General features: G+C 41.3%; 1 protein-coding gene across 2 annotated transcripts in view; it reads left to right on the forward strand.

The window, feature by feature from the left end:
* Positions 1 to 27,058, forward strand: part of col5a1 (procollagen, type V, alpha 1) — a 72,725-nt gene that overhangs the window by 43,856 nt on the left and 1,811 nt on the right. For both annotated transcript variants that reach the window (XM_026173328.1, XM_026173329.1), the window contains exons 15-64: positions 86 to 139; positions 340 to 393; positions 552 to 605; positions 734 to 787; positions 873 to 926; positions 1,364 to 1,408; positions 2,163 to 2,216; positions 2,685 to 2,729; positions 3,478 to 3,531; positions 3,624 to 3,668; positions 4,574 to 4,627; positions 5,605 to 5,649; positions 5,891 to 5,944; positions 6,577 to 6,621; positions 6,743 to 6,796; positions 8,451 to 8,558; positions 9,936 to 9,989; positions 10,976 to 11,029; positions 11,823 to 11,867; positions 12,056 to 12,109; positions 12,196 to 12,240; positions 12,352 to 12,405; positions 12,505 to 12,558; positions 12,655 to 12,708; positions 13,337 to 13,444; positions 13,558 to 13,647; positions 14,161 to 14,214; positions 14,505 to 14,612; positions 14,711 to 14,818; positions 15,899 to 15,952; positions 16,080 to 16,133; positions 16,234 to 16,341; positions 16,422 to 16,475; positions 16,594 to 16,701; positions 18,407 to 18,460; positions 18,656 to 18,763; positions 18,897 to 18,950; positions 19,055 to 19,108; positions 19,202 to 19,255; positions 19,343 to 19,396; positions 19,500 to 19,607; positions 19,784 to 19,837; positions 19,913 to 19,966; positions 20,125 to 20,232; positions 20,463 to 20,516; positions 20,603 to 20,638; positions 20,734 to 20,787; positions 20,904 to 21,171; positions 22,403 to 22,515; positions 24,044 to 24,112. In XM_026173328.1, coding sequence (XP_026029113.1) covers positions 86 to 139; positions 340 to 393; positions 552 to 605; positions 734 to 787; positions 873 to 926; positions 1,364 to 1,408; positions 2,163 to 2,216; positions 2,685 to 2,729; positions 3,478 to 3,531; positions 3,624 to 3,668; positions 4,574 to 4,627; positions 5,605 to 5,649; positions 5,891 to 5,944; positions 6,577 to 6,621; positions 6,743 to 6,796; positions 8,451 to 8,558; positions 9,936 to 9,989; positions 10,976 to 11,029; positions 11,823 to 11,867; positions 12,056 to 12,109; positions 12,196 to 12,240; positions 12,352 to 12,405; positions 12,505 to 12,558; positions 12,655 to 12,708; positions 13,337 to 13,444; positions 13,558 to 13,647; positions 14,161 to 14,214; positions 14,505 to 14,612; positions 14,711 to 14,818; positions 15,899 to 15,952; positions 16,080 to 16,133; positions 16,234 to 16,341; positions 16,422 to 16,475; positions 16,594 to 16,701; positions 18,407 to 18,460; positions 18,656 to 18,763; positions 18,897 to 18,950; positions 19,055 to 19,108; positions 19,202 to 19,255; positions 19,343 to 19,396; positions 19,500 to 19,607; positions 19,784 to 19,837; positions 19,913 to 19,966; positions 20,125 to 20,232; positions 20,463 to 20,516; positions 20,603 to 20,638; positions 20,734 to 20,787; positions 20,904 to 21,171; positions 22,403 to 22,515; positions 24,044 to 24,112 — 3,429 coding nt within the window. The remainder of the gene's footprint in view (positions 1 to 85; positions 140 to 339; positions 394 to 551; positions 606 to 733; positions 788 to 872; positions 927 to 1,363; positions 1,409 to 2,162; positions 2,217 to 2,684; positions 2,730 to 3,477; positions 3,532 to 3,623; positions 3,669 to 4,573; positions 4,628 to 5,604; positions 5,650 to 5,890; positions 5,945 to 6,576; positions 6,622 to 6,742; positions 6,797 to 8,450; positions 8,559 to 9,935; positions 9,990 to 10,975; positions 11,030 to 11,822; positions 11,868 to 12,055; positions 12,110 to 12,195; positions 12,241 to 12,351; positions 12,406 to 12,504; positions 12,559 to 12,654; positions 12,709 to 13,336; positions 13,445 to 13,557; positions 13,648 to 14,160; positions 14,215 to 14,504; positions 14,613 to 14,710; positions 14,819 to 15,898; positions 15,953 to 16,079; positions 16,134 to 16,233; positions 16,342 to 16,421; positions 16,476 to 16,593; positions 16,702 to 18,406; positions 18,461 to 18,655; positions 18,764 to 18,896; positions 18,951 to 19,054; positions 19,109 to 19,201; positions 19,256 to 19,342; positions 19,397 to 19,499; positions 19,608 to 19,783; positions 19,838 to 19,912; positions 19,967 to 20,124; positions 20,233 to 20,462; positions 20,517 to 20,602; positions 20,639 to 20,733; positions 20,788 to 20,903; positions 21,172 to 22,402; positions 22,516 to 24,043; positions 24,113 to 27,058) is intronic.

The raw sequence follows: 27,058 nt of genomic DNA on the forward strand, positions 1-27,058 counted from the left end.
TACTCTGATCTGCAGATTCTGTTGCACACAGGATGGTCTTGCTCAATTGTTATATGAATTTTTAGTCAGTATTTTTCTTTTTAAGGGTCCTCCTGGTGTACCAGGACTGAAGGGGGAGTCTGGAGAGGCAGGACCTCAGGTACTAGAAATCACCATGCTACATTCTGTTTTCAGGATCAGTTTCTGATCATATCAGTCTAAGCAAATGTGGAAATGTGTTCACTAATGCTGAGCCTTTGTAATATTCCGTTACTAGCAAATCAGCTAAAAAGCCTAATTTAGGTGGATAGATTGGAAATGAAAAAGATGGCTCAGTGATTTACAGCACTTTTGTTTTAGGGACCACGTGGACCTTTGGGAACCCCTGGACCTACTGGAAAGCCTGGTAGACGAGTAAGTTGTCAACCAAGCTATTCAGCAGCAAAGAAGTAATATTAAGACTAAGCATGATAGTTTTGATGCACTTCACAGTGTTTGTTTGCGATTGCAAATAGTAAATGCTCTGTGATTGTCTTGATCTGGAGGTAGAACATGTGCTGTTGCTTTTACAGGGTCGCTCTGGAGCTGATGGTGCCAGGGGCATGCCAGGACAGACTGGACCAAAGGTATGTCGTCTTTTCCATTCACGATGCACTTAAATGTGCCGCTTTTGACAAAAAGATTTTTTGAAGTTAATTTTTAAGCTGAGGTGGTGATCTATATCATTAAATGTTCTTTTTTCCCCGCTTTTAAGGGAGACAGAGGATTTGATGGTCTGGCTGGACTTCCTGGTGAAAAAGGACACAGAGTAAGCATTTTAACCTTTAACCTGAGAGGTGTGTGCCTGTTGGAATTTGGACAACAGTTAAACATGTTCATATTTGTTTTCACAGGGTGAACCCGGCCCCCATGGACCTCCGGGTGGTCCTGGAGAGGATGGAGAGAGGGTAAAACAAAAAAAAGAAAAGAATTTCACTCCTGCCCCTTCATTTTCTTATCAACCTCAAGTGCTGTGCACACGAAGTCGCACTATCTGAATTTGTTCTGCTCTTGCACAAATGACTTCTTTGCAGGATTCTTCCCAAACGCACCGTTTTGTCATCATTTGAATTGAACTTCCACTTTCTCTTCCTACTTTCTCCTTCTCGTCGATTTCGTTCCTTATAATACGTTCAGTTTTTTCTCTTTGCAAAAATACCTTTTCCCAATTTCCCTCACCTTCTCCATTAAACACAACTGATGCAACTTGATCCCCCACTTCCTCTGTTTCTTCATTATGTTTTCACATTACACACACACACACACACACTTGCACATCCTCACTTTCTCCTCCATTATAATTCACTGTCTGTTCCACAGCCTGACCTGCTCTTTTCTTTCCCAGGGAGATGATGGAGAGATCGGACCCAGGGGACTTCCTGGTGAACCAGTGAGTGATCACATATATTACCATTCAGTCTTACACTCAGGGAAATGTATAAGAGCTGCAGGCCTGCTGTCATCATGTTATTGTGTTACTGAACAATCATACTGTTGGCTGGTATCATATATCACATGTTCATAGTCATATAGACTTGGAATTTTTTATTTTTTAGTGCTATTGTTGTGCAAAGTGAATGTTGATCAGAACTCATGTGTACAGGGGAATCTCTAGTGGTGAGAAAAGCAAGCAGAACACATCAAGCTTCTTTTAATAGCCTCCCACACCCCGCCTCACCCATGCAGGATACTCCCTGCGGAGGGTGGAAAAGACAGGAAAAGGAGAAACCATCAGAAAGCCCTTGATATTGCATGTTATGATCTTTTTTATCCACCAGGGTGCGCTACATTGGTTTGAATTCACACAGTCAGGACAATCCATCTACTTGGGTAACTGTAGCTGTGAGGCATGGCACACAGAAAGAAAATCACAGCACTGTTTCATGGGTACGGCTGAGGGAAATGCAAGAGTAGTAAAAAAAGAGAGAGAGAAAGAAAGAAAGAAGGAAAAAAAGGAGAGCGGGCTTCAGCTTTCCCTCACATCTCACTCTGTAGAAAATCCTCAAGGACATTTGGAAAGTGAGGTTATTTCCAGCAGTATAATTTTGAAACTTGATTTAGCTGAACGTGTTTAATAATGCATCAGTCCTTTTTCACAGGTGTGATATCACTCTCAATCTCATTTCCCTTCATTTTTACCACAGGGGCCTCGGGGTTTGCTGGGACCAAAAGGACCTCAGGGACCTCCTGGACCACCTGTGAGTGCCCACCCCCCACCCAACCCTCTCACCTCTCCTTCAACTTCTCAACTTTTCATATCCAGCAATAGATTTACAGTTTAGAGAGCGGAATCAATTTTTTAGCATCTCATAAGCAGCGAGAGAAAAGGGAAGGACAAACAACAACCACGGGGAAATACAAAACTCAATATCTCTCAGACACAATATACAAAAGAGTAGCATATGTTATTGAGTTTAACTTCAGCTTCTCTGATAGATGTCTACAGTGCAGCGAGGCTTCAATCTAATTTGTTCCAGCGGATTTAATTTAACGTGGACACTGCACATTTTTGAAACTGATATCTCTCTGTAGGAGTTAGCGATTCAAATACATCAGACTTTAAAATTCATTCACACAGTCGATTCTGTCCATTTTAGTCTTTTATAGATTTGCTGCCTTTCCCTTTTCATTTTTTGTTCTTAATGTTCTTTTGTCACCTGCTGTAGGGCGTTACTGGAATGGATGGCCACCCTGGACCCAAGGGAAACATAGTAAGTGAAGCTGGAATGAACTAAATTGCCTATATGTGCAAACTCTCAGATAAACCAACACGCACAATTTCAATTTCAATCAACGTTTGCTTAATTTCACCCTCAAAAAAGCCCATGATATGCACTCATGGGCAAACACACACAAGCACACACACACCAGTTCAATCAGACATTAAGACATAATGAAGAATAGGCTGCCTGTGTTTAGGTCTATTTGAGCAGTCCACCTCGGCCGCTTGTACCATTCCAGCTCAATTTCAGGCAGCGCCCGGCTGTAATGAGAGAATGCCTAACTGAAGCAGCTCCTTTGTTCTGTTGGGAACGATCCAACGAGGTAGAGATGAAAGACCAGGAGCGTTCCCCGACTCTTGGCCTGAGGAAATATAATTGATTGCCAGTTATCTCATTGGGAAAGGTGTTGTTGTGTTTGTGCCTCAGCAGTTTCTTTCATTAGGAAAGTAGTTGCGGTAATGTGCACTGTGTACGTGTGTGTGTGTCTCTTACCTCGAGCCGTGGAAAGATGCTACTCCATCAGTCCAAAAGTTGTGGCTTATTGTGTTGTTATGAGGTAATCATGCAGAAGTGTGCTACTGCTTCTCATTTATATTTTTTCAGAGGAAATTTTCCCCTTTGCTGGACAATGCTGGTCACCAAATCAGTTTCGCATTCACACAGCCTGGTTGAAAATCAATAAATTATTCAGTCTTTTCTACATGGGGAGATTTCTAAGACAATTTTTCTTTTTCAGGGACCCCAAGGAGAGCCAGGACCTCCCGGACAGCAAGGCAACCCAGGAGCCCAGGTGAGTGATGAAAATGTAGTGTGAATTTAGATCTTTCTTTCTCGGAAGTGTGAAATGAAAGCTTGCTGATCATTTCTGTATCCTCCCCACAGGGACTTGCAGGGCCTCAAGGACCCATTGGACCTCCAGGAGAGAAGGTAACATACCACGTGGCTCTAAAATCCTGTAACTCCACTAAAAAAAAACTCTAAGATGCTTTAAAAACAAAAAGAATCAGAATGTATAAAATAGCTGGTCGCATTCATTTTCATGAGCGGAAAGCCAAGTTGCTATCTTATTCAGAAATGCTTATCACACAATTATGCAAATGCCTCCTCATCCCCAATGCAGGACTAAATGTTGCCTTGTAGACGGTACAGACAGATTTGAATCCTGATACATTTTAATTTCATTTCAGCTAAATTACATTGGCTAACTTATATGGAGCACACTCACTTTATTATTGAGCATTTGGGATTTGGTAATGTAGGTACCGCGTGTGCCCTGATTTTAAAAGACATTAAAGCCATCATGATATTTGCTAAGTGTAATAAAGCGAAACAGTAGACTTAAATCGTAGATCTTTGAATTTAATACAACACATTCAATACATATGCAAGACTTTGCCACCCCAAAACACCATGTAAATAATTTTTGGGACTAGAGCTAATGAGCATAACAAAGAGAAAAGAAATCTGCATCCTATTATCGTCATGATTCATTTTATGTGTCTGTACCTTTGCTTGTCTAAGAATCCTACTGTTTGTCTTTTGGCCACTGAGGTTCAAATGAATTATAATGACAATAAATGAAATTTTACGCACACTCATCATCACCAAAGGATGACACCTACAGGATTTTGTGATCCCCTGGGTTCTGGTGTCATGTGTGGGCTTCTGGGATATGTCTCGCCAGCATTTGAATGGATTATGTAACAATAGTCAGTGTTATATCAGCTAAACCTCACGTTGTTGTTATACCGATAGACATCTATATCCTGTGATGGCTCCGTGTGCTCTTGTTATCTTGTCATGTTTACTCTGACCTTCTATCATCTACCCAGGGCCCGACCGGAAAGCCAGGCTTGCCAGGAATGCCAGGAGCTGATGGCCCTCCAGTGAGTTTTTAGGCCACGTTTCCAAAGAGCCGTATTTTATCTTTTTCCTCCCCTCTGTCTGTTTATAAAGAGTTTTTTATAGGTAGCTGTGAGAACTCACATTTTTAAAGCCATATCTCTAATTTTATTTTATACAGCCTTTTGCTTCACAGGATAAAACACATCACAACAGACGCACTTTATATAGGCAAACAGTCCCTCTGACATCCCTGCACAGACAGTACACCTGCTATAATGGCAGATGTTTCTTGGAAGGTACCAGGTGGCACCTAAGAGAGATAGGGCCAAGATTTGAATAACTACAGGGCAAGAAAAAGATTAAAAAAAAAAAAGCAAAACAGAAAAAGGAGATAAAGTAGAGCCCCACGACACACAATATCTCTCAGCCTTTTAATAATTTCTTTTGAGGGTAGTTCTCCCTGAGTTACACAGCCAGGCTGTTCCTGTTAAATCTGTTTTGTTGCATATAAAGCAAGCACAATATTCCCAACCTTAGTGCTCCCTTTCTGCCTCTTCTCATGTATCTGTTTCTCTCTCCATCCTCATATCACTAATAGCCCATCAGAGGGTTTGCACAGCTCCTTTTGTTAATGAGAATGCAATCATTTTCCTCTTAGTCCTTTCAGATGAGCATCCATGCATGTGTGTGGATGTGTGCGTTTTTTGATGAGGTGGAGTTTTGTGTCATACATGCACGATGCTGTTTGCTATATTGCTTGTACAAAATTAAGAAAATGACAGTCTGTGCTTTTTGAGCTCAGTGATAGCTAGTAGGGCCTCTTTAATACAAATCTCAAATGCAATTAGACTGCAATGGCTCTATTTTTTTTTTTTTTTTTTTTTTGCAGTTTTCCACTTTGATACGTCCCTCCAACAGTTTTAATAACCTAATTTCTCTGTTTAAGGGGCCTTGTGGTATTTATGGTAGTAATTATCCTCAAATGAAATGCCATAATATTGCTCTTAATAATTCACAGGGTCACCCTGGAAAAGAGGGGCCTTCTGGAGAGAAAGGCCACATGGTGAGTTTTATTACATTTGCTTCCCATGAGCTAGCTTTCATTTCTTCCTTCCTTTATTTACGCTTTTCTCACTTTTTCGTTTCCCCTCCTGTTGTCCTTGTTCAGAAACATTTGCATAAAATGTGTTTGCATTCACGAAGATAAGATTAGCAAAATGTGTGCGTGTGTGTGTGTGTGTGTGCATGCTTGGATTGTTAAAAACTACGTGCAGCAAACTCTTATTAAATATTTGTCTCTCTAGGGTCCTCCTGGCCCTCAAGGACCTATTGGTTATCCTGGGCCTCGAGGCGTGAAGGTGAGTTGATTATCAACCACTAAGAAATTAATTTTATGTATTTTTTTGTACTTTGCATTTAATGTGTTAATAGTTCCCCAATATCTCATTTGAGTGTTGTTGTTGTTGTTGTTTTTTGGTGTTTGGCCAACCAGACTAGTGTGATTTTGCAAATAAATTAAAAAAAATCCCCTTAAAAATGTTTTGTATAGGCTTCTGTCTGTGTTTGTCAGAAAGACTGAGATGGCAAAGGGGCTGATAACAGTTCAAGGTGCACAGCCCTCTCCTTCCTCTGTGCCATTAGTATCTGATGAAACCGAGACAAAAGAATTCCCATCAAATAATTCTTGGAAAGAAAGTGTGACTGATCCAATCATTAAAGCTGCTACTGAGCTAGGGGGATCACACAAGTGGCTCGACTCGTAGCTAATAGTCCCCCTGTTACATGGCTGAAGTCTGCTCTCAGGGAAGATGAAAAGATTGGTCAAGAAGGAAGAAACTTTGTATGCTAATTTATACACCAAAACAATGAAAATGAATCCATCCTAAAGAGTATCCTCTCTTGCACAATTTACTTGTAAGTTTTAAAAAAAGTGTAGCCGTCCATTATCCTCCCCACTGGTTTGTAATTTCTGCCTGTTCTTGTATCACAGGGAGCTGACGGTGTGCGTGGCCTTAAAGGACACAAGGGTGAAAAGGTAAAGGAATTCAAACAGCCGGCTAAAAAACGTCTAAGAAAGTTGTGTGGACTTATTTGATCATCTCTGCATGCATACCAATCAAATGGTTTCAACATCGTTTTCTTTATCCTTCTGCTAGGGAGAAGACGGCTTCCCCGGCTTCAAGGGAGATATGGGTATCAAAGGCGACAGGGTAAGGCTTGTTTGTTTAAACTTGACTGCTGGATGAATCACTCAAATGATCACATTAATGAAACAACTCTTAAGTGCTGCACTCAGAACTACCTTTGTTTTATTGGGGGGGTGAGGGTGACCTTTATCCACAGTAAGTGAAAGGAGCAACCACTCCTGTCACTTTATCCACTTTCATTGCCTAAGCCTCTGTGACTACCGCAGAATTGTGGCTAATGAGCAAACATAAGGTGTTGTTCCAGTTGACAAGTGGTTTGTGTGCGTGCGTTTGTTTTAATGTGAGCAGTTTCCAATTTCTTTTCCATCCCCATTGCCTCTTTCCAGTCACTCCTAACCTCGACAACTTTAGGAGAAAAGCGCGACTTTGACAGGTTTTCCTGACTACAGCCTCTTTCTCCAAAGTGCTTCAGGGATTTACACTGTCAAGTCTTAAGAAAAAAATGCTTTCTACAGTAAGAAACATAACTTGCACAAGCCAATACTTCAAACATCAACCCTCCAATCCCTGACCAGGCTGTCTCTAGCTGAGCATAGAAAGGAAGGAGAAATCAATGGCACTTTAAACCCCTTTAAACCCGGGAGAGAGACATGGGGCTCCGGCTTATTTTCCTCTGGAGATGCAGCAGATCCAGATGAAAGCAAAGATTTGAGGAGGCCCTCTGTTTTGGAGATGCACATAGACCGGAATGTAAATGACTCATTTTGAAGCGTGCCTATGAAAAGTGTGTGAGTGTGCTCAATTTAAAGTGTTCTGTTTGATGAGCTTGCAAGTGTGAGTCAAGTACAGTTTGTCTGATGCCGTTTTAAGTGCTGGTGTGCGAGCACACTGGCTTTGCCTTCAACTCTGCGCAAGCCTTTAGCTAGATATCTTTTTACACACCACCAGGTCTCATGCAACAGTGACTGGCTGTCAGAGTGAGTTTGTAGTCTGTCACTTAATATGTGTCCCGCTTGAAGGAAAGCACACTTAAAAAGAGAAGCAATATTAAAATAGCTAATTTCTTTAATGATGAAGCAACAGAAATTAGCATCCTTAAGCCCCTTTTTCGATGAATAATAAAAGCAAAGCATTCTTAAGTTATAGAGCAAAAAGTGACCATATTTGTGCAAGAGGATGGAGGTCTAAGTTGTCAAAAGTGCAAGCTAGCTTGGTTAGCAACCAGCTAATTAGTGCTAATAGATGTTTTGCAGGCACGTGACCGCTTACCAGTCTTGTAGGACATTTCGCTCAAGTGATTGAATAGCCTACTAAACATTATGTAAATGAGATAAACTATGGCAACTATGAGTAAACATACAAGTTGATATACTCCCTCAGAGGAAGTAAAACACTTTAAAGGCAAGCATCTTGCTTATTAAGGTAACAAGCTATAGACTATAGAGAGCAAAACTGTTTTTTTATACCAGTCATAACAAAATACTTGTTTCAGATCTCTCTTATAGTACCCAGATTCATTGTAATCACCTTAGAAAGCTATATGAGTGGAAAAATATTCCCACTGATGCTAATAATTTGTGAATGCACAGTCAATAGAATAATCTTTGCAAAACCTGAGGGGAGAGATGTGCTCAAGTACCTTGTTTTTGTTTGTTTGTTTGTTTGTTTACCATACAGGCTAATGGCATTTGTATTTTTTACATCTTGTGCTTTCCAGGGAGAACTTGGACCAGCAGGACCCAGAGGTGAAGATGGCCCCGAGGGGCCAAAGGGTCGTTCCGGGCTTCCAGGAGATGCTGGTCCTCTTGGCCCAAGTGGTGAGAAGGTGAGATTCTTAAAAAAACTGACTTAAACAGAGGCAGAGTAATTGCTTGACTGGTCCAATCCTTATCCAGTGAGGACAGGCGAAACTTGTGTTTGTTATTCACAGTGTAATTTAAAAAGCAGATATCCATCCGAATCTTGGTCACACATTAGCTAACAGCAGTCTCTTTCATGCCTAATTATAGCCTTCACACCAGCTTTTCCCCACACACTGATCCGGTTCTAAAAATACCGCTGTAGTGTTTCTGCACGTTTTAATGGAGATGTTACTCGCTAGAATAACAGAGTTTTTATTACTTAAACTCACAGATGCAAAGAGCTTACAGCATACTGTGGGAGAGAGCCAGCCTTCTTTACTTGCATTAAGTTAGGAATGTACATGGAATTAGGAGATCAGCGAGGTAAAGAAAGTCTGTAGATAACTCGTAAACCCTATTTAGACTGTGTGGGCATCTTCACAAGTGCTGCTATTTTGGTTTATGTAGTTCATGAAAACATCTTGTGTTCAACATTATAAATACTTCTTGCATTGCAAGAATCAAAAAAAATTAAGACACTGCTTTTGCTACAGACATAGCTGAAATAGAGGCTGTGGAATTCGGGATTGATGAGATTTATAAGCAGAGTGCTTCATGTATATAGAGCTGTTTGCGGCTACTCTGTAGCAACCTGGCTAATCACAGTAAACACAGTTGGCAGCCTCTGTGTAATGGCTGTAGTGTCCTGCTGCCCTTCAGATGAGTGTAGTAGTTCAGCTGGGTACAGAGAAGGTTCATATACAGTATAATGTATGTGTAGATTATAGGTACTATAGCAAAGACAGTGTTAATATTAAATTATAAATCAACAGACTCTTACTAGACGTTGTAATTATAAGTTTTAATTTGATGCCAATTGAAATCCTCTGTTGGCTTGAGAATGTTTAATTAAAAACATTTATTTACATTTTTTTTACAGGATTTTATTTGAAATAATCCCATCATCGCCATGCATTTGGCAGATGCCAAAAGCACACATTTCTCTCAAAGTCTGAAACATCTTGTCTTTTTAATATGAGAAGAGGTTATCACTGGTTATCAGGTGTCACGGATTAAGAGGAATAATTTGGTACGGCTCTAATAAGGAGTTTGGTTTGAGGCAGGAGAAGATCAGTGGATTAAGTAAATGCTGCGTTAAATGTTCAGTTTTTACATTTTTACATAGAGCAGGAACCTTATTATGTCTCTTAATTTGATGAATCGTTTCATGGAGCTCAACCTTGTCGTTTTTTTTGTTAAAAGTAGTAAATTAATTTTTGTAAATACTTTTTGATAAACTTTTATAAGTTCCTGTCAGGACCGTATATAACAGTATACTTACTAATCTTTCTCTTTTACAGGGTAAACTCGGAGTTCCTGGATTGCCAGGATACCCAGGAAGACAAGGACCAAAGGTAATTGCATTTATACTGCTAAAGAGCATTGTTATTAATTTACTGATTTTACCATATCCATGCTCGGTTACAGTAATTACTGTATGTTAATTTGGGCGAGGCACCAATGAAACCAATGATGCCGCTAGATGAACATACAGTATTTCACCACCAGTCCCTGGGTTAGCTCTGTGTTATCTGTTAGAGCTTTCTGTGTTCATGGACACATGAACTTGCGTGACACTTGTTAGGGTCAGTCGACTGCTGCTTTTTACTATTTTATTAAGTTCCATATTTGCAGAGCCTGTCAGGTTGGTTTAATTGCTGATCATCTAGCTCTCCAATAGTTTTTTCGTGGCTGAAAATATACCTCCATTCATAAGCCTTTTCAGGTTATGTCTACTTACGTGTAAGTTGTTTAGTGTATGGTGTTAATAATCCCAAATTATTCTCAAATAATTGCCTTTCTTTTTTTTTTTAACAGTTTTTTTTAAATTGTGCTTTAATGTGACTTTATCTTTCTTTTAATTCAGTGTAATAATTTAAATTATGTCTTATTTCCTTGCTTTGGCCAACATTGCTTGTTATTAAACTTACTTGACAATTTAATTTAAGCTAATGTTAGAACTCACAGAGACACAGTTAACCTGAACAAAACGTGCTTTTCTGTGTGTATTTGAAAGAGAACGAGGAAAATAAAAAATACACACACGTGCATGTGCAGGCTGCTTTTGCTGAACTTTTTGATGGCTCATCGTTTAGCCTCTCTGAGGCAAAGCTGCAGTCTGACAAGCGGACATGCTTGAAGCTTCCTGATCAAAGAGCTGGGGATTTGAATATGCTATTTGGTGTCAGCCTTCAGTTGCTGATACAATAGCAATAAAGGAATGCTGTTACTTGTGTGCATGCAGTCTTCTGTTAAATGTATTAAGCCAAGGGTATAAACAAGGAATATAGTGACTGTGTTTGCTTCTCAAATGATTAATTGCTCTCTTGCTCACACACAGGGATCCCAGGGTTTCCAAGGTTTCCCTGGTGCCAATGGAGAGAAAGGAACTCGGGTATGTATGTAGATAGACTTCTTGATATTCGTCTCATTCCCTCAAGGGTTGGATACAGGCGTACCGCCAGAGACAGGCTCCCGTCCCAGCTCCAGATTTATCAACCTAGTGGAAGTTGCATGGCTCTAACACAAAGCAACAGAGACACAATTGCTCACCATTGCAATTGCTTTTCATTACCACTTGCACAATTCATTTGGATACCCCAAAAGCTTTGTTTATCACTTTATGGCTCTTGAGCAATGCTTCATTTTCTTTTGTCGAAGGGATGGGTCATTAGCTCGCCTGCAAGAGTAATGGTTTGTCAACACGAGTGGAGCAAGGCGCATTAAGCTTTGTCATCTTCACAAAACATTTGTAAAGTTTATGAGACCCAGCTCCGAGACAGAAAGGGATAATAGAGCTATTAAGATAGTTTCACAACACTTGTTTGAAACTTAAAAAGCTACATAAAAGATTTAATAGTTTTCCTCATTAAATTTGTATGTAGCCAGTGTCATTGTAACACTGCTGCAAAATTGCTATATCATGCATAATTGATTATTAAAATATCATTTTCCAAGGTGGCAATGACTTCACATGTAAGTGAAGATAAATGTTAATGGTCTTTTTTTTTTTTTACAGTAAATCCTATTTTATTATAAAAAGACTATTTCTGAGCTCATAAATGGCTCAATTGTGCTTGCAAACATTTCTGTCTCCTGGCATTAGAGTCATTCTTCCAGAGGATGCAGGATCTTAATAATGTGAGTGGCATTCCTTTGATCGTTGTGTGTGTTCTTCGTGTCCACAGGGAACAGCAGGAAAGCCGGGCCCACGCGGACAGAGAGGACCAACGGTTAGTCTTACTCAGCAGACTCGTGCTTCCATGCAGATGGCGAACTTGGCACCTGAGTAAAAGTGGCCGTTCGACCTGAACGTGCTCGAAGGGGAATCCACACTGAGACAATAACCAAGCTTTTCAGATCACATGCATCCTTTACAAACTTTTTTTTTGTTAAAAAGCTTTTTTTTTTCTTTCTTAAGGGGCCTCGAGGAGAGAGAGGACCAAGAGGACAGACAGGAAAAGCTGGTCCAAAGGTGAGTATTAGTATTTATTTTAATGCCACTTTCTGAAATATGTCATTATACATGTTCACATTTGATTCCTTATTTTTTGTGTCCAGGGTAACTCAGGGAATGACGGCCCACCGGGACCTCCCGGTGAGAGGGTACGTACCGTAACAGCATCACCAGGAGTCATTTTATTCTCGGGACGTGCAGAGGTTTCGATCAGACACGCGATTCTTAACTCAATTATGTGCTTTTTTAAATTTTTATAGGGATTGCCTGGGCCTCAGGGACCAACAGGTTTCCCAGGACCAAAGGGCCCCCCTGTAAGTCCAGACACTCTACTGAAATATGACCTTTGCCCTTTGTCTTTCCATTCTGTGTGACCTTTAATATAAATTCTTTAATTTGTTTGAAATTCTCAGGGACCTGCAGGGAAAGACGGATTGCCAGGACATCCTGGACAGAGAGGAGAAACTGTGAGTGTGCTGTGCTTTGGTTATTCAACTCTTTATCTTATATCTACATCCACTGAGGCAACTTTATGACTTTTATTTCCTTTTTATAATACACAGGGATTCCAAGGCAAAACAGGCCCTCCTGGTCCTCCAGGAGTGGTTGGACCTCAGGTGAGTGACAGCCATTGAGTGTTTCTCTTAGTTGCTTCATTGACGCACAGCTTTTTGTTCACTGTATTCCTTTGTGCGCAAACAAATAGCTATCAATTTCCTACAAAAAATAATTAAATATGCATTTGCGTTGTTTTTCGAAAAATTAGGCTCTTGCAGAATTGCAAACCTTTCACACACAGAAGCACAATAGAAACCTATAAGTTGTCATTAGGAATGCTTTCTTAGCATTTTGCTCGGTGAATGAAAATCGATTTAGCTCCTCTTACCTATATCTCAAGAGCCACGACTTAAGTGTTGTTTATCCTCTTTCATATTTGCAATGGGCTCTTCATCCATTATGCATAAATGTTTAACAGACTTTTCCTCCCAGCCGTTCTGCTAATGCCGGCTGAGGACATTCATAATAATGAAGCTGTATGTGGCTTTAATGACTAGTAAGCCTCCCACACAGCAAATGTTCAGCTTTTCCTCGCCACGTTTCTAATAAATGGAAAAATTGTTATATCATTTTTGTGTTAATTTGCTGATTTTGCTCTCTGCTTTGTCCCTCTTTTCACACTTCCTCTGTAACTTGGTTTTATACTTTAGTGTTGAATGGGATATATTTATTTATTTTCAATTCTAGGGACCAACAGGTGAGACTGGACAAACGGGAGAACGTGGACACCCTGGACCCCCGGGACCACCTGGTGAGCAAGGTCTGCCTGGAGCTGCAGGAAAAGAAGGAGCCAAGGTGAAACTTGAAGTTCTATTTATTAGTGAACTTTTTTTTTTTAACATTGTCAGCTAATTAAAATACATGTATGTAACTACAAAGCTCATATTTGTTTCCCATTTCACTTACAGGGTGATCCTGGCCCTGCTGGCCCGTCTGGTAAAGATGGCCCACCTGGGCAAAGAGGTTTCCCTGGAGAGAGAGGTCTGCCTGGTCCTGTGGTTAGTATTGCCTTCTGCTTTGTTTAAAGCCTCGTGACAAAATCAATATCACTCACAGCTTGGTTATTGCATAATAGTTCTGGACTATTAAATTTCTGTAAGAATGCGGTAAACCTCAAGAAATGGAGATGATATCAGATCCACTCGTCAGTAAAGGAACAGCCTGCTCTTGGCTGATTTTTTTATCTTTTTCAAATAATTCTAACTTGACAAAGTCGTGTCCTGGTAGTTACGCAACTTATATTGTTTTCTTCATGCCATTTTATTACAAAGCCTTTTCATTAACCTTAGGATTCAGACTTTATGTGATGCACTAGCTCCTTTGGGTGTTTGCTGCAGTTTTGCCAAACTGTTTTCCCCTTCAACTCTCAACCTTCACTTTGGAGTCTATAGGAGGCTTTCCATCTCATGCTGAGCCTCTTTGCAGATAAGGAGTGCAGTGTAAGGTAGAATGTGTGCTTCCCCAACAGATGTGTTTGTTTTCTGAGGCCTTTATTTCACTCTCATCTGCAGGGAGCTCATGGCCTGAAAGGGAATGAGGGTCCTCCTGGCCCACCTGGCCCTGCTGTGAGTACAATTTACCGCATCCGTATCCCCACTTTGTCACTCTCACCTTCTGTACTCTCTCTGCATCTCTGATATCTTCATAGTAAAGTTCCTACCCTCAGCTATTCCAGACCCTTATATAATATAATGATATGCACTGTTTGCTACTTACATAAGGGAGGTCTGACCTATTTGATGTGCCTGATATTATGCTTTAGTTTCCTGTGTTGGATGGCTTTGATATTAATGGTGTCTTATTTCGATAACTAGCTACCAGCTAGCTAATAACACAGTGTGTGGTACTGCTGTAGGGTTCTCCTGGTGAGCGTGGTCCTGCAGGGCCAGCAGGACCTACAGGTCTCCCAGGACGCTCTGGCCCCCAGGGACCTCCAGGCCCTGCTGGAGAGAAAGGTGGACCGGTAAGCGCACCACATTGTAGGAATAGCATGGCTACACTGCACATTTTTGTCTCACTGACAAACACAATGTTGCTCTATGTCAACAATCATTATTTTAGGGAGAGAAAGGACCTCAAGGTCCAGCTGGAAGAGATGGTATTCAGGGACCTGTTGGTCTGCCAGGACCTGGAGGACCTCCTGGCCCACCTGGAGAGGACGGAGACAAGGTACAATAGTATTTTTGGTTTATTTGTATCCACGTGAAGAAAAATATAATGCAATTTAATAAAGCTGCACTTAAATTTCTTTTTTTGGTTTGTGAGCAGTTGTTGTTTCACAATCTGTGTCTCTCTGTGTACGCACAGGCCTAAACTAGACACTAAACTTTGCAATTGGGCTCCCAGCCAGACCCTCTTGTCTCTTTCTCTGTGACCTTAAAACGCTGTGAGGGGAATTTGTCTGACAGGGTTTGCATCGATTAACAGATCCTTAAAAGGAGAACTGGCCTTGTTGCTGCTTTGTACCCGTCTTTACAAACAGACACAGAGAGAGAGGCAACGACAGGATGGGTGAAAGTGACCCTTTAGTATTCAGATCCAAGCAACTGCTCATCCCTTCTAAAACATTTGCAGGAAGATCAGCTGCGGAAATACTCAGAGGATAATCTCTCATCCTTTGAAGAATGCCTCAGTTCTTAACTGGCCTTACAACATTCCCCGTGGTGTAAACGGACAAAGAGAATACAGAGGGTATTTGCCATGCAGATAAAAAACGATCTTGCCAGATAATGTTTACATACATTCAGACACTTTCTCATTATAAGCCCAGCTCACAGGGAATGGATAAGTCCAAGGCCTTTATTTAGGAGACTAAAGCCACCACAGAAAGAGCTTTTTCTGATTCAAACACCAAAGTAAATGCCTTTGGTTTTTGGTGGTTATTAGCATTATTTTTAACACCCACACAGGCATTTGGGGGGAACAAAGTACAAGGTTCTTCAGTTGGTATATTCTGGTTTAAACAGGTTCTGATGGGAGTCATAATATATTCTGTTTTGGCTGCTTGTTCTGTCACTGAGTCAGCCATCACGATAAGCCCCCTTCAGAAGTATATTTTTTAGGGAAGGAGTGATGTAATTGAGATATCTATAGGCAGATCTAAAGGTACAAAACAATGTTTTTTGAAAGGAAGGACAGTTCAGGCAAATTAGAGATTGTTAAGAATATTCATTGTCAAAGTTTTATTTTCCTTTTATGTGCATACCACTGGCTATTTTTTTGTTTCACGCTTTGATGCTCTCTTCACAGGGAGAGATTGGAGAGCCGGGCCAGAAAGGAAGTAAGGGTGACAAAGGAGAACATGTAAGTTTGTCTGTAGAAAACACATCATTTATTCATTGTTTTGCTTTCTAGAATTCTGAGGCTGATACATGAATTTTAAATACTGAGTGACAGACAAAATTACGCTTTTTCATGTCCCCAACTGCAGGGTCCACCCGGTCCTACTGGCCCTCAAGGACCTGTTGGAGCACCGGGTCCTGCTGTAAGTGTCCATTTTGAGCTATGTGTTCACATTATTCAGTGCCTTATCTATGTGTTAGCAGACTGACTCTCATTATCTCATTATCTCTTCTGCTGTGCAGGGTGCAGATGGTGAGCCTGGTCCCAGAGGTCAGCAGGGTATGTTTGGCCAGAAAGGAGATGAAGGATCCAGAGGATTCCCCGGACCTCCAGGCCCAGTTGGTCTGCAGGTGCGAACTAGAGTATTAAGCAAACTTCAACCATGGTTTTATTTAGAAAGATCTGATTAAATAATTTTTTAACCTTTCAGGGCTTACCTGGTCCACCTGGTGAGAAAGGTGAAACTGGAGATGTTGGTCAAATGGTAAGAGCTTAGTTTGTGCGCATTCTGACTGTGTTATCATTGAGCACCTTTACACTACAAGGAGCATGAAGATGAATTCCATTTCTTAAACTGAGGTGGCTCTGCTTGTTGCCTACAGGGTCCACCAGGTCCCCCTGGTCCCAGAGGTCCCTCAGGACCCCCGGGAGCCGACGGTTCTCAGGGACCTCCCGGTGGTATTGGAAACCCTGGTGCTGTTGGAGAAAAGGTAAAACTCTTTTTCTTTTTTTTTCTTTTTTGGATGGAATGATTTTAGCCGGAAACTCAACCATTCATGTGTATAATGTAGTTTGATTAGTCCCGTCAGTAGTGGGACTTTTGAGGCTGATAACATAATCAATATTTAATGAGTTGAAATTCTGATATGACACATTCATATCAGCTGTTTAGACTCCTGACGATCGAACTTTTCCTCCGTTATAGATATATTTGCGGTGCTGGGTATGTTTATTTTCAGACTCACCTGTCATAGAGAGAAAGTTTTAACTTGGAGAAGCGAACTTAAAAAAGTCAGATTCATTGTACTAAGCAGTTTGTTTGGGTTGTGTTTTATACAAAGACTGATACCTCTTGAAAGGCTTTTGCAGCTATTAATATTTCACATGCCTATTTATATGATACCATTTGGGATGTTTTTTTCCTACTCGAGAGTGACAGATGCACGCCAAATCGAATGGACAGGGTGTCATTCCCGACAGTAGCCTGCTGCTGGGGTGGAGAGATTATAAATAAATTGTCAAAAAGATCTTACTGCAATTCTAAGAAGATAAATGCATTATTAAAGGCGGCTACAGCTTTCATTTGTTGCTGCTGCTTCATCATCGAGGCCTCCTTTGGTAGTTTTTGCAGCCGCTGGAATGCAGCGCTGGGCAGTTTTTTTGTTGTTTTTCAGCGCTTGCTGTCCGGGGTGATGGTATAATTTGCTTTATCTGGTTCGGTCAATAGAATCACCTCTTGCTCCTTTCTAATCTCCCCGAGGATAGCCTGTCCTGCTTCTGTGCAAGCAAACACAGCGGTCTTTGGGCTAATCGGGCGTCAGCTGAGCTGGCATTTTATTATCCAGCCCAGGGAGCTGCCAAGCGACAGAGTCCTGGCCTTTTTTTGGTAAACACATCCCTCACTGTGTCTGTGATGAGCAGCTGCCTTTTCCTGGTTTTCCTATTCTCAGCAGTCCTTAGTGAAGGTCATCATAAGAATGGAGTCAAGGCCTCTGCAGGGCTTCGGAGGCGCAGCATTGCATAAAACAGCAGCGTACGCCGCTAATACAGGCGGATCAGTGAGGCTTGTAAACAGCCATACCAGCTGCTTAGAGGGAATTTCTTGACAGCATGGAGGCAGATTTTGGAAAACAGCCAGACACTAATTTAGAGTATCAGTTGATGTTCACAACACAGAGCTATTGTTCATGCTAGAGGGAATCTGGATATGCTTATCATAACGAGTCACTGTGCAGCTTGTCGTTGGCTCTGCAGAGCTGTGCCATCAACTGACATCCTTGTTTCCCAAACATGACATGGGCTAATATTCTTCCACTAAACACGTGTGTGGTAGACCTCAGTAGGGAGGACAGTAGTCTCATATGGCAGTGAATAACGATAGTGCTTGGCGTATAGGTGAGTCAACAGGGCAATAAGGCAAAAGGAAGAGGACAAGATATATGGGCAGGGTCCAGGGAGAACAGTGAGGTCAGCGCCGTCCTTGCTCCTGCCACCCAGTCTGCCTGCACTTGATGAATTGAAATCTCTTGTGCCATCTCTTTCTATTCCCATTTTTGGTGACAAGGACACTGGGACAGTGAGGGGCTGCAGTAAATTATGGGATTTTTAGAACCACAGAAGATCAACAAATCACTTTACTTGTAATGTATGTCTCTCTCTCACCTACTAATACCCCTTGTTGCCCACCTCTTTCAGGGAGATACCGGTGAAACAGGAGAGCCAGGCCCTCAGGGAGAAGTTGGCCCACCAGTGAGTTATCTCAGTCTATTTCATTTCATTTTTATTAAAAAAAACACAACAAAGAGTTTATCTATAATGTCCATGATGTTAAAAAGAGATTGTATTGATCTTCCACAGGTCATTTTCCTCATGTTGTACACTAGCAACTCTGAATTCTAGCTTATACAAGTAATTGCACTGGTAACATGCTGCATATTATTATAGGGTTCAAGAGGAGAACGAGGAGAGAAGGGAGAGGCTGGTCCGGCTGGTGCTGCTGGACCTCCAGGCCCTAAGGGACCCCCAGGAGATGATGGTCCAAAAGGCAGCCCAGTAAGTTCTGTTCTAGGTTTTTTATTAAAATACACTTTGCAACATAAGTCATTAAGCAGAGGACGATCATAGTTACTTAAAAGTAAATGTCTAAAAAATAACAAACAAAAAATGTAACTTTATTCATTTTCAGGGTCCAAGTGGTTTCCCTGGTGACCCCGGCCCCCCTGGAGAGCCTGGTCCAGCTGTACGTATGGCAGCTGTTCTGTGAATAAACCATCCAAACTTAAGTCTTTATGCACTTTTTATTGCAAAACATCATGACTGAGACCCTCTTCAATTCCAATACAGGGCTTAGACGGTTTACCGGGTGACAAGGGCGATGATGGAGAGGCTGGTCAGGCTGTGAGTGTTATTTTTTCTTTTCCACTCTGCTGCATGTCATTACTGAGAAATGTAAATAGTCTTTTCAATGTTGAATTATTTCTTTTAAACCAGGGTTCACCTGGACCAACTGGAGAATCTGGTCCTGCTGGACCACCAGGAAAGAGAGTAAGTGCTGCCCTGCACTGTCTTACTCCTATCCTTGTGAAAATGTTAAAAAGTTGCTTAATTTATTTTATTTTATTTTTTAAATAGGGGCCTCCTGGACCTGCAGGACCCGAGGGAAGACAAGGAGAGAAGGGAGGCAAGGTAATTCATCCAAAAACACAAAAAAAATTTTGTGTAAGTAAAACAACCTAACAAATGAGCTAACATCAAATGTTTTCGTGTGAATCATTTTCCTGTGTGAAAGGGAGAGCCTGGGTTAGAAGGTCCCCCTGGAAAAACAGGTCCCGTTGGTCCTCAAGGATCACCCGGAAAGCCAGGTCCTGAAGGTCTCAGGGGAATCCCTGGTGCTGTCGTAAGTATCTTATTTCTCAGCCTCGCAGCGATTCATCACTGTCATACCTTTATGTAGTGTGGTTTTGTTTAAACAGCATATATGATTCGCTAATTTGCTAAATAAATCCAGAATATTAAAAGGAACTGGTTTTCTTGTGAAGTGGGGTTAAAAAAACTCTACAAATGTTTTTGCAGGGAGAACAAGGTCTACCTGGTGCCCCAGGCCCAGATGGACCTCCCGGACCTATGGTGAGTAGAAATAACTTGTATTGCCATGCCTCATATAATGTGCGACTGGATCTGACAGCTTACATTTTCTCACAGGGCCCACCTGGCTTACCTGGTTTGAAAGGAGACTCTGGTGTCAAAGGAGAAAAGGTGAGCTACTTCAGGAACCAATTTAGTGATTGCTGAGTTGTTTTTTCCTTTTATTTTTTTGTTTTCCACTGACCATCAAATTCTTACTCCTCTGATTGGAACGTGTCTCATTAAATGTTGCTTTGATTACATGTGCTTGTGTTGTTCTGTTTGCTCAGGGCCATCCAGGTCTTATTGGTTTAATTGGACCACCAGGTGAACAGGGAGAGAAAGGTGACAGAGGCCTTCCTGGTCCTTCTGGATCAGCTGGTCCCAAAGGAGACAATGTGAGTAAACAACACTGCACCTACATTTTTGAACAGCAGCTCAGTTTGTGCCATTAGTCAGCTAGCTATTGACAGACTTTTGTTTGATCTTCCTTATTTAGCAAGAGCAAATTGGTACCACTGGTGTTAATATCTTTCATACTAGTCAATACTGTTGCCTTAGGAATAAAGAAGGTTTTTTTTTCTTGGCACACAACATTTATGGATTTGCAATTTCTCTTTTCTTTCAGGGTATTGCTGGTCCTGCGGGTCCACTTGGTCCCATTGGCCCCCCTGGATTACCTGTAAGCTTAGCACGTGTGTCTTACTATAGACTCATGATGTAATGTTTGAGCCAGTACTGATCACTTGATTGTCTCTGTGTTTTTAGGGTCCCCCGGGTCCTAAAGGAGCTAAAGGCTCATCGGTAAGTGATTAACCAAAAGCTGCAAAAAAACGCAAGCATTTATCATGACACTTATTTACGAAGATTAACCGCTGGTTTCATTTTGTCCTGCTCAGGGTCAAACTGGACCAAAGGGAGAGACTGGTACACCTGGACCTCCTGGCCCTCCTGTAAGTAGATGCTCTACTTTTTGAGCAGTAAAATTCAAAATGACGAAATCAGTCATTATAATTTTGGTTGACAGTAACCGACATTTATCTCCTCTCGTGTCATCTCTCCATAAAAGGGACCTCCTGGTGATGTCATCCACCCACTCCCCATCCAGGCTCCTATTAAGGGCCGATCACGTAGGAACATCGATGCCAGCCAGATGGTGGACGATGCAGCTATGGATGCCAACTATAAAGACTATGATGATGGCATGGAGGAAATCTTTGGCTCACTTAACTCTCTTAAGTTGGAGATTGAGCAGATGAAGCACCCACTGGGCACCCAGGGCAACCCTGCACGTACCTGCAAGGACCTGCAGCTCTGCCACCCTGATTTCCCTGATGGTTCGTGTTACATTTAGCCCAAATTGGTGCTTTGTTTAATTCTCTTCCTTTACGCCTTTTAAACTTTAACAAAATCAAACACAGCTAGCTAGAAATGTTTGTAGAAAGTCAGTGTTACTGGCCACAAATCGGGTATGTAATGTTAATGGTGAAACAAACAAAAAAAAAGAAGAATACAGCCTGACTCAATATTTCCTGTTTCACTACATGCTCTTTTAACCCCTCCACCACCCCAACATGCACATCTGGGCTCCAGGGGTGGATATACTTGTCACCCCTTATTTCTATATTGTAACATATACAGGGAGTCATGTGCCCTGCATAACTTAAACCCAGCCTTTAATAATGGGTCATGATGAATAAATCCGAAAGATTCTTACAACTAAAAACAAAACAAAAACCAAAAATAAATTAATAATATAATAATGCATTAAATTAAGTAATTTTTTCTTAATCTGCCTGCAGATTAAAAACCTTTTTGTATTCATATTTGAATGTGTTGACTGGACAAAACAAGCCATCGCATTCCTGTGTTTTTCTAATATTTATTTATCATGAAAATAATTGTTAGTCACAAACAAACGTCCAAATATAAATCACTGTTTAATTCTGTTTTGTAATACAGAGGCGTATTATATCTGCAGTGTATCCGTCACAGGAGCGTGACACTTGCAATTGCTCACATACGGACTAGTTAATTACTAATTAATTAGTAAACAAAGTACTTTTCCACTTCTCGGTGCATCATCCATCTCTAGGTGAGGATGTTATCAAACAGCAGGATTTACTTTTCAAAAATGAATGTTTGATAAACCATCTGGGATGTCTGGCGTGCTAATGAGTGAGGTGCATACCGCATAACCACAACATCCAAGGTTCAATTCCCTCTAATTGCTCCAGTTTCCTGATCGCTGTCTGCTTTGGCAGCTGTTAAAACGAAGCCAAAACCTTAAAAAATAGGATCAAATAATGAAATTAAATAATGAGTTATGCATTTATTAGCAATGCTAATTTAGAAGAAAAACACCCACAGTTTAGAATGTGTCTAATGTGAACTGAAGATGTAAACACAGAGGCACGACACACCCAGTGTCTAGCCTTACCTTGACCTCAATGAAACACTATATATATATTGAATTATATATTCTGTGCTCTCTCTCTCTCTCCCATCCGTGTGTGTGTGTGCGTGGGTGTGTTTTTGTGTGTCTTCTCCCTTCCTTTATCTGTCCAGGTGAGTACTGGATTGATCCAAACCAGGGCTGCTCCCGGGACTCCTTCAAGGTTTACTGCAACTTCACAGCAAGCGGCGAGAGCTGCATCTTCCCAGATAAGAAGTCTGGAGGGGTAAGTCTGGCTGTGTGTATACAAGCAATGCAATCGCACAACATGAGATGACAACACAGTAAACAGAAAGTTTGGGCCTTAAAAAAACAACAAAAAACAAAATCTTTGCTATTTTCATCATCTATTTTGGTGATAAGATTGACAGCAAGGGTAATGTGAGCCGAGCACTCTCGATAAGCTTTTTAAAATTTTTTACCCTTCACATTTGGGACTAACCTGAGCATGCCAAAGCAACACTATATACAACAGTAAATGTATTTACCCGTATAATTAGCCTCCGCGAGATTAGCCAGTGTGTTGCTTCTAAGAAGATGTGGGAGATGATTCACCAGGACTCCTCCTGCATATCCCACGAGAGGGACCGAGTTATTTTGCTAGCGTGCAAAAGTCTCCTTTTAGTCCTGCAGCGAGACAAGCACTCACATTCACTCTGTTGTTTCAGAACCATTTTTAGATAGAATGACATTAAGGACTTTATCACCCATAAAAGCCTTTGGCAGGTGAGAAGATTTTTGCTTCATTATGCATGAATGCGTGAAGGAGTGTAGCACAGCGGAGTGGTGAAACATTGGGAACACTGTCTTTGACGAGTCGGGGGTTGTGTAATAGCGGCGCGCTACAGCCATTTTAATGATCCCACTCACCAAGCCTCAGAGGAGCGGGAGTTTGCCTAAGCTCGGAATAATGAAGCAGACTTTTTATAGCGCGCTGGTGATGGGCTGTTCTCATTCGTGTCAGGGCTGTGAGAAAGAAAAGCCCGCGTTGTCTGTCTTTTTGCTTTCAGACATCCAAACACTCCCATGCGCGTTTTGAGATGGGCGCAGTGGTCACAAGAGCACACGCTTTGTAAGATCCTCAAAGGGATAGTGCTGCCTTCAAGGTTGAATTTTCTCCTCCACTCTGTGCACCGTGGCAAAAAAAAAAAGTGAAGGTCACCTTGGATGCAGCGTGGGTCTAATGTGTGCCATCTCCCAGCGATAAGCGATCTCCGGCCCATCATTCATTAACGCATTAAGCCATTGATGACAGCCCCATATCAGACCCTGCTCTCTAATTATAGAGAAATTCATCATTGTCATGGCTGAGACCATTAGAGCTGTGCCCCCGTTGGCCAGTTCACAGCTTTTAATGGCGTAACAAAGTTAGTGCACCATGGCTGCACGGCGCTGACACCGAGCAGCAGGGATGGAGGCCCGCACTATCAGAGCTCCTTGCCTGCGATCATTTCTTAATTAATCACTGTGTACTCATGAATTTTTCAGCGGCAATTAGCTGCCAGCCCCAGTGTGTACAGTACAAAATAGCATAATGGCTTACAAAAATCTTCTTCCCTGGTCCAGTCGGTCGGTCTCACTGCGAAACTGTTTCAGGTTTTTGGAAGACTCCTCAGAAGACAAACAGAAGGCGAGAGAACAAAGCTGAGAGGGGATGTGGGATTTCTGTCGGATCTTGTTTCCTTTTCTTATAACACTGCTGTTTTTCCTCCTCCTCCTCCATCCTCTTCCTCTTTGTCGATCCATGCCCCCAGGCTAGGCTCACTTCCTGGCTAAAGGAGAATCCCGGTTCCTGGTTCAGTGAATTCAAACGTGGTAAACTGGTAAGCCAGACCCCCGACTTTCTCAAGTCCCTTTCCCTTCCCTGAATGCCTCTTATATTTTACAGAGCAAAATGGCAAAATGGCCCAAAGACTCGCCAGGCACATGGTATAGTCACTACAAGAGAGGTTCCCTGGTAAGTGTTGCTGCCCGCGGTCCCGGAGTCCTGGCTCAGGTCTGGACTCCGTGTGCCTGAGGCTCTGCATGGTTCTGGTTCTGTGAAGTATGTATCGACTGGCTCCTCGCTTGCTGGTTGTTTCGTTATTGAGTTGCATGATTCAGCATGAGCTGCACTCACCTTCAGTCCAACGACATAGTCGGATGCTCTTACACGGAAATGGAGGAGAGGTTTGTGGACCATTCAAAGCAAGAAATGGAATCTGGTGAAGAAACATATTTAGTCTAAAAAAAAGGAAAACAATGTGCGTAAAAATTCTTGTCATACCTCTGCTACATTAAGAGAGCATCTTTAAAGAGTGACTGTGTGCCTTGACAATCCCACGGCTCTGTTAGTTCATCCACTGATAGTTGATTTATTAGTGTGGACAAAACGTCTCAGACTGAATGCATCGCTTACACATTTGTTATTGTTTTTTTGTGATCTCGACAAGCTCTTGCCTCAGCAGGGCATCTGTCCTCCACAAATGGCAAAACCCAAGTGTCATTCTCTCTCAGCTTGCACTCACATTCCCATTCTCTCCCTTAAACGCTGGAGAGTACCTCTGAGTCAAATGGGTCAGGCACTCAGTCACAACCCAGGGGCCCTCTGGGTACTCAGTCACTGTTGACTTGCGACTGTGATGATAAAGAGGTAATGTGCCTATGATGATGCCAGGCTGGATTCACACGCTGTACGGGTCAGGGCGGGAGGGAGGGGATGACGAGTGGTGGGGTAAATGAGAAAAGCACGGACCTGCTCAGCCACAGTTTGAGCCACAGTGCCGACACTCACAGACATAAATTACAGAGAAACAGTCTTAATTTTTTAAAATATATTCATAATTAAAAAATCAAATTAGATCATTTATCCTCATTATTAGCTGGAGATTGCGTCAAGTCAAAGTGTCGGCACTCTGGGCTCTTTATATGCATGTGTGTGTGCATGGACCTTCGCTTACGTGGAAGAATGAGTGGTAATAGACGAACAGACACACAGACAGTTTGCTGCTCTGGCTGCATGGAAGGGATCCGCATGTGCATGAGTCTTCAGTAAGTCCTGTTTGTCTGAAAGACAAAGTGACCATGTGGATCTAATGGATTCCTGCTGGTTGGTATGCAAATAGTCATTTACGGACATTAAAATGAAATACAACTGTTTCCAAAATCTGCTGTCTTGTCAGTCAGTCAGGATTACTATAATCAGCTTAATGCGACTTTTTGTTTTCCTTCTTGTAACATGAGCCTGAAAAGCAGGGATGCTGGGTTAATTATAGGCTAATTAGCAAGCAATTAACATATCATTACTGCCACATAGTTCCTATTACGACAATACATTTTCATGATTTTACCATAATTTGCTCGTATCGCTTATATATTTTACATAATCACACAATTACGATTTAAATGAGCTCTTTAGTTATGCTTATTTTTTATACTTTGAAGGTAGATTTGTTCCGCATTAAGCCTTGAACATCAGTGCAGCTCCCGGGCATAAGGCCTTGGAAATATTCTGCACTTATCCTCCTCTTCTAAAAATTTACACATATTTGTACGTTACTTAAGGATAAGGCTGGTAATTACATTTTTTATTCGTTGTCAGCAGATTTCATTAAAGACCCAAACCAACAATGAATTACAGCACTAATAAGCACAGTGTGTTTAACGCCTGATAGCGATGCTGTTATAAACACTCAAAATTGTACTAAATGTGTATTGAACTGCAGCTGAATATGTGCTTTTTGATCTTTTCTTATAAAACTACACAACACAGATGCTCTAAGAACTTAAAGTAAAAATGACAGCTCTGTATTGCGGGCTGTTTTTGCAAAGATTTAAACATATGGTATTCGGTAGTAAGGTTGCTCTTGGTAATGTCAAGGCACTTTACCTGTTCAAAGATGGGATTTCACCTGAATAGGTCACTAAAAACTAAATTACCCCCTGTCTTGGTTTGATATTTCATCGTCTCCAAAATGGGAAAGGGCATTGCTATTTTGAGGAAATGCTCCGTGTATGTTCCTGCTTCTGTTATGATTGATGTTGTTCTGTCACACCTGGAGTATTGCCCAGTCAGCTTGTCAAGTGCTGCTGAAAAGCATTTAAAAAAACAAGCCTTCAAAAGGCGTAGAACAGGAGAGACAGATTAGTTCTCCATTGTTCTTCTCGCACTTGTGTTTGCGACGTTCATACATTGGTGGGGCCAAATTAACATCTAAATTAAGGTCAGGTCTGTTATTCATAGAAAGATGTGCCGCAGGTCTCACATAAGTAGCCTGTTGATTGTAAGAGGACGCTGTCAGTAAACTAATTGCACGGGCTCTTCAACTGGTTCCATTTTAGGCGCCATGTTTAATGTTGTTGCTGTTTTTGTTTTGTTTTTTTTACACATTTTACATTTTTTGTTTCTTTGTTCTTTTTAAACATATTTTAATGAATTTGTAGTGCAGTAACAAAATAGGTAAGGGTAGCATGAGAGATGCTTACTTTGATTACACAAACAATATGTATGAGTAGGTCATGATTTGTAAATAACTGAAATAGTTTAAAAAAAAGATTTCTTCACTCTCGAAACACACGAGGCAGTAATTTTGAGTAAAATGTATCTGAAATATATCAAGTCAAAGTTTTATTTTTTTTATTTATTATTCAAATAATTAATCATTAAGGAAAATGTGCTCAGTACAAACTGAATGTGTACCAATCAAGTGAATTTCATTGAACCAGATTTCATTAAATTTGCATTGTACTTATGTAACAAAATTACAAGGAAAATTTACATTTAATTAAAT

The sequence above is a fragment of the Astatotilapia calliptera genome, chromosome 7 (genome assembly GCF_900246225.1).
Source record: "Astatotilapia calliptera chromosome 7, fAstCal1.2, whole genome shotgun sequence".
Classification (NCBI taxonomy): Eukaryota; Metazoa; Chordata; class Actinopteri; order Cichliformes; family Cichlidae; genus Astatotilapia; species Astatotilapia calliptera.